This window comes from Mastomys coucha, unplaced genomic scaffold (genome assembly GCF_008632895.1).
Source record: "Mastomys coucha isolate ucsf_1 unplaced genomic scaffold, UCSF_Mcou_1 pScaffold20, whole genome shotgun sequence".
NCBI classification, from domain to species: domain Eukaryota; kingdom Metazoa; phylum Chordata; class Mammalia; order Rodentia; family Muridae; genus Mastomys; species Mastomys coucha.
The window spans coordinates 24937487-24944003 of NW_022196903.1; the positions used below are offsets into that span (position 1 = coordinate 24937487).

Genomic DNA, 6517 nt, shown 5'->3' on the forward strand with positions numbered 1-6517 from the left:
TTTGCCATCACCAGTGTACTTTGCTTATTGGGGGTCAGTCTTCCATAAATGAAGTGATCATTCCAATGTATGCATAGCAATTATTTGTCTGTCTATCTGTTTCTAAATACATAAGTCCAGCATGCTAGAGCTGACACTTGGTATTGGATAACTTCCCCTTTCCTTTTTACTCTTTAGTTTACCCTTGGTGGATTTGAGCATCTTCAGGCTCTCAAAATACAGAAGCGTGCAGAGTTGGGCCTGCCTCCACTAGCTGAGGACAGTATCCAGGTGGTGAAGAGCATGCGTGCTGCCTCCCCACCTTCATATACTCTTGATCTGGGGGAGTCTCAGTTGGCCCCTCCACCCTCCAAACTACGGGGTCGCCGTGGTTCTCGAAGGGTATGGACCAAACATACAGTAGTATTGGGGTGTTGCTGTTATTGGGGTATTGACTGGTCAAAAATCAAATTCTAAGATATTATGGATGTGGTATGGAAGGGCAGTAGATGGCCATCCCAGGTTGGCCCTATAACCAACATGAATCCTTAGTGTCTATACCTTGGCCTCTCCTCTGCCCATGCATGGTCTGGACCTCAGTGAGCAGAGTTGCTTAGCATCCTAAATATGAGTTAGTTTAGAATTCTGAGAGTAGGGACCCTGAAAAGAACATCTAGCAAATCTACATGTCTATCATGAATCACCATTTTTTTTGGCAGAAAGAAGTTTTATTTTGAGCCACCATCCTCTGTTTGGCCTTGGACCACAAGCTTACAATTGAGAGATGGCTGGTTAGGGTTCTAGGCAGTGTATAGTCTTGAGAAGTTCTAAATAAGTTACCGTGAGCTGTGGCCACATTTTCATGAACTCACCTGGCTAACCTATCAGAGTTTGCCAATTAAAGATGACAGGGTTCAATCCAGTCTAAATTGTAGGCAGTATGACTTTTTTTTTTTTAGAAACCCTTTTTTGTTTCATAAAGTAATGCTTACTCATTGTAGAAAATTTAGAACAAATATGAAAATGTGATAAAGAGAGAAAAATCACCCACAAGCTTAACAACCAGAGGCAGTGACTGTTAACTTTTTGGCCTATTTCTGTCCAACCTTTTTTTCTTTATGCAATAAGATTTAACATTCTAAGCTTACTTGCTCCCGCCTGGCAGCAAGCTTCTGTCATCTTCTTCCTCAGTCAGCCAGCTGGTGTATGCCGACAGAAAGACACTCACTGAATGTTCACCTAAGCAGAGCATAATTAAGAAGGAAAGTGCTGGGGGAGGGCATAGCATCGGTGCTTTTGAAAGCTAGCTGGGTACCACACAGGTACTGTCTATGCTCTGCTTCTTGGCCTTGGTCATTTTTTCCAGGAGCTACTTCTATGATTGAGCCCAGTGAGTTATAAGGAGATGGGTAATGCAATGTTCTCATAGTAGATAGCTTTCGACCTCATGTTTCCTGAAGTCTAGAGAGAGTTCAGACAAGGTCGCCATATGCTCTGTATCCCTCCCCCTGCCCCAGCAACTCCTCACCAAGCAAGACAGCCTGGACATCTACAATGAAAGGGATCTCTTCAAGACTGAGGAACCAGCCACAGAAGAGGAAGAAGAATCTGCTGGTGATGGGGAACGAACCTTGGATGGAGAGTTAGACCTGCTAGAACAGGATCCTCTGGTGCCACCTCCACCCTCACAGGCACCTCTCTCAACTGACCGGGTAGCCTTTCCAAAGGGCCTGCCCTGGGCCCCAAAGGTTAGGTAGGTTGAATGGCACCACTCATCCTGAGCTTTGGGATTTCAGTCACTGAAGAGCCAGGGTGGAAGCACACATACTCAGTGTTCAATAACTTGGTGTGAAGAGCCAGGGTGGAAGCATGCATACTCAGTGTTCAGTAGCCTGGTGTGAAGAGCCAGGGTGGAAGCACACATACTCAGTGTTCAGTAGCCTGGTGTGAAGAGCCAGGGTGGAAGCATGCATACTCAGTGTTCAGTAGCCTGGTGTGAAGAGCCAGGGTGGAAGCATGCATACTCAGTGTTCAGTAGCCTGGTGTGGTAATCAACCCCTGGGTCTGAAGTTCCCTCTGACCAACTCTGTCTTCCAAATGAAGGAACAGGAGATCTGAAAGGTCTCTTTCTTAAGGTTTGTTTTGTTTTGTTTTCTTCTCTCTGATACTGGTCTCTTCACCGTCATCTCAGACAGAAGGACATTGAACACTTCTTGGAGATGAGCAGAAACAAGTTCATTGGATTCACTCTGGGACAGTAAGTGACTAGCTATTTTTAAAAGTAGATATAAAGAATATTAGAGAAAGCCATGAATCCTCCTCACTAGGATTTGTAACGCTAAAAAGGATTTTACTGTCAAGGGTGTCATTAGGTTACATATTCCATTAAGTGGGAATCTATCACCTGTAGACCAAGTGAATAATTAAGAAGCTATCTGATATAAATCTCCTAATTTTCAGAAATGCTTCTGCATGTGATTATTTTTGTGACCTTAAGCAAGCTGATGGATCTTGAACCTTATATAAGAAGGTGTAGGATAGCAGGAATAGATGCTGAAGTGTGTAGTCCCTGCGATTCCAGAGTATTTGGGTAGTTTCCTCCTTAAGCTTATGGTTTGGTGTTTTGTATCTTTTACAGAGACACGGATACCTTGGTTGGATTACCTCGACCCATCCATGAGAGCGTGAAGACTCTAAAGCAGGTGACAAGGGTGGGCTTTCATTCTTCAGGGATAAGGAGCCATCAAAGCAAGTTAGATTGCCACTGCCTTGGGTACTTAGAGTTCTTCTTCCAGAGTATTCAGGACCTTCTGCGTCTCCCCTGCAGGCCTTATCCAGTTTCCTGCATTCAGATAGATGAAAACGCAATTCCTTTCTCTTGTTTCTTTTCCCTCTATCATTCTCTATCTCCCCATTTGTTGCTTCCTTTTATTTCTCTCTCCCCATAGATTCACTAGCTTCTGAAGGCCACACATTAGGTAGCAATCTTCCTTATATCAGTATATGTATACACACAAAGAATATGCAGTCATAACTCCATACATACATGCATGCACATCAAACATGTATGAGTAGTATTCCAAGGGCAAAGGTCTATTCTCGGCTTCCTCTGGCACTTTGAAGGTAAATGACAAGATATTTGCTAGTATCCAACAAATATGAAAATATAATATACAGAAATATTGTTCATGAAGTACTGCTTAGAGCTAATTATTCAGAAGTGGGTTCGATTTTTGCTTCCAAAGGTTTTATGTTTTTTTTGGGAGGGATGATAAACTCATGGAATATTTACTCTGAACAAGAAAAGTTAAGGAGGAGCCTGGGGGGAGGAGGAGGAGACATGTGGGAATTTGGTTCTTAACCCTTGTTGTTGGTTTCTTATCTTTGCCAGCACAAATATATCTCCATTGCAGATATACAGATAAAGAATGAAGAGGAGCTGGAGAAATGTCCCATGTCTCTGGTGAGTCAAGGGTTCTGGCACACAGAGGGCAGAGAAAAAAAGAACTACTGTTTACAGTACTGTTGGAGGGCATACATTGTACAAGCACTATTTCAGCTTGTTAAAGATAAAGGACCCATACTGTATTAACATAGGGAATGGCCATTAAATGACTAGACAAGACCATCACAGAATGGTAGGTCCTGTGAAGATAATTTAAATAGGGAAGCGTGATTGATAATTATTTTCAGCTGGGCAATTGAGATAGATGAGATGTATAAGAAAGTGACATTTAACCAAGATCTGAAGTACAGAAAGGAGCCAGCCATAGGAAAGGACATCAGAGGAGAAAACATTCCAAGTAGAGTCAGGGTAGAAAGGATACAGAGTGCAAGAGGCAGCAAAAGAAGGCTGTTGTGACAACCTATCAGTCAGGTGGACTTATGGAGATGATGTTGGACAAGTGGCCTGGCACACTTTACATAGGCCCTGTTAGCATAGGTAGAGAACTGAAAGTTGATTCACAGCACAAAGAGAAACCTTTGGAGATCTTTAAGTAGAGGTGAGACATTAATCTTTGGTTTTAAAAAACACTATCTACTGTGCAAAGATTGGGCCAAACAAAGAGGGAAGGCATTGACCCATCTCCAAACAGTTAAAGTGAAAGTTGATAGTGACCTGAGACTAGGACTGTCAAGTAGATGAATGTGGGTTATATTTTGAAAGTATAGCTAGATGTATATCAAGAGGCAAAGAGAGGAATCAAGAATAAGTGTCACCTGGAAAATGGGAAGAGAACCCAAAATCATGTTGGGTCCTACCAAGGTTTAGATGTCTACTAAATATGCAAACAGAACTACTGGGCAGTTAGGTATATAGGTCTAGAGTTCTAAGGAGAGGACTGGCTTCAAGAAATTTGAGAGTCATTGATTTGTTACAGTGTTAAAACTATAGACATGCCTAAGGGAACCCAAGGGAGTGGGCAGAGACAGAAAAGAATGGAACCCAGCAAAGTCCCAGGGATGGACCAATATATTGAAGGTAGGATAAGTCAGGAAAGAAAACACAAAAAGTAAGAGAACCATTCAATGAAGTAGAAGAGAAACTAAAAGTCTTGATACCATAAAAACAAAGTCTTTAAGGAAAGGAGTGATGGCTGTGCCAGATGCTGATAGGATGGTGCATGAGAACAGAAGTGTCCATTGCATTAGGCAGCATTAAGATGATCACAGAGAAATGGCTAAAAAAAAGCCTGTTGCAAGTACATTGAAAAGAAGTAGACAGTTAACAAATGTTATAAAAAAAGGGAGGGGGAGAGAGAGGAGATAGTAGCTATGGGAGGATGCAGGATAAAGGGAAAGTATCATGCTAAAACATAACAATTATGGTGTTTGTTTAATCCCAGTACTTGAGAAACAGGCAGAAGGGTCTGGGTTTTAAGGTCATCCTCAGCTACTTATCTAGTTGAGGCCAACCTGGGCCACATGAGACCCTTTGGGAAAAAAAAAAAAAAGGAAGGAAGGAAGAAAGACAGACAGACAAACTAAATTAAATGATCCAACAGAGCAACTAACTAAAGGCCTGAAAAACTTTATTAAGAGAAAGAGGGCTGGGCAGTGGTGGCACACACCTTTAATCCCAGCACTCGGGAGGCAGAGGCAGGCAGATTTCTGAGTTCGAGGCCAGCCTAGTCTACAGAGTGAGTTCCAGGACAGCCAGGACTACACAGAGAAACCCTGTCTCGAAAAACAAACAAACAAACAAAAAAAAGCGAAAGAGGAAAGAATATGTAGGCTGGAGGGATGGCTCAGTGGTTAAGAGGACTTCCTGTTATTCCAGTTTTCCTGAGATCAGTTTCTAGCACCCACATTGTAGGAAGCCTCTCAAGTTAACTCAGGACACCCCAAGACCAAGTTCTCAGCGCAAAGGAAATTTATTTGCCCCAGAGGAACAAAGGGCAGAGAGCAAGAGACAAAGACAGGAAGTAGAGAATAGGGTAGAAGGAGAAGGCAACAAGGAAGAAGTTTAAAAGGCATATTGCCCCAGAGTGGGACAAAGGACTGCCTCTGGATAGAGAGGAAACAGATGGTGTAGCCCATAGGCAAATGCAGTTTACAAAGGGAAAAGAGGAAACCGTGTGTTTGGATGAGGTTTTTAATTTAGTTGAGCATATTAATTATGTGACCCAAAGGAGACTTTTGATTGCTGGACTTCAATACCGTGATAGCTGAACCTTGGTAGTCAGCCTCAGGAGGAGGAATTGGACAAATACGAGAATAGACCTTGGCAACTAGCTTTGGGAATGTAATCTAATGGTTTTTAGCAAGGCAGAAGGAATCAGGCAGAAGGGCAAAGCCTGCCAGAGCTATGCTTGCCACACTCAAGCTAGCCAGAATCCTCACACATGGTAGCTTACAACCATGTGTAACTCTAGAGGATCCAATACCTCTGGCTTCCACAGGCACCTGCACTCATATTCATATACTCATATGCATACAACTGTGCATAATTAAAATAATAAAATGCATCTTAAAAAGAAAGAGTGTAGGGCTGATGAGATGGCTCAGCAGATAAGAGCACCGACTGCTCTTCCAAAGGTCCAGAGTTCAAATCCCGGCAACCATATGGTGGCTCACAACCACCCTTAATGAGATCTGACACCCTCTTCTGGTGCGTCTGAAGACAGCTACAGTGTACTTATGTATAATAATAAATAAATCTTTAAAAAACAACAACAAAATAAGTTATAAAGTAAATAAAATTTATTAGAAAAAAAATGTAGACCCCAAGCCCAAGTAGGGACTTGGTTTATGTTCTAAACACAGGAAGTTATCTTGCATGTCAGAAGTCAAGCAGAGACTGGCAGATCTGGTATTCCAAAGATGTAGTATGTCATTCTGATTACTCTGTTTTTGTGTGAGACAGAGCCAGCAACCTGAGGGGCTCTGGGGTTAGGGGATTGGTTGAAGAGAGGGAAAATAGTAAGCCTTTTGGGGAGCAGGAAGGCACACATGTTAAGATCACCAGGCTCTTTTGATGCCTATTCAAGGCTTGTATCCATTGGCCCAGCTAACTCCTCTTTGCCTCCAAGTATTT

General features: G+C 42.5%; 1 protein-coding gene across 3 annotated transcripts in view; it reads left to right on the plus strand.

The window, feature by feature from the left end:
* Strip2 (striatin interacting protein 2) overlaps positions 1–6517 on the plus strand; it is a 51627-nt gene that overhangs the window by 14326 nt on the left and 30784 nt on the right. For all 3 annotated transcript variants that reach the window (XM_031381395.1, XM_031381396.1, XM_031381394.1), the window contains exons 9-13: positions 178–381; positions 1497–1732; positions 2171–2236; positions 2618–2681; positions 3371–3442. In XM_031381395.1, coding sequence (XP_031237255.1) covers positions 178–381; positions 1497–1732; positions 2171–2236; positions 2618–2681; positions 3371–3442 — 642 coding nt within the window. The remainder of the gene's footprint in view (positions 1–177; positions 382–1496; positions 1733–2170; positions 2237–2617; positions 2682–3370; positions 3443–6517) is intronic.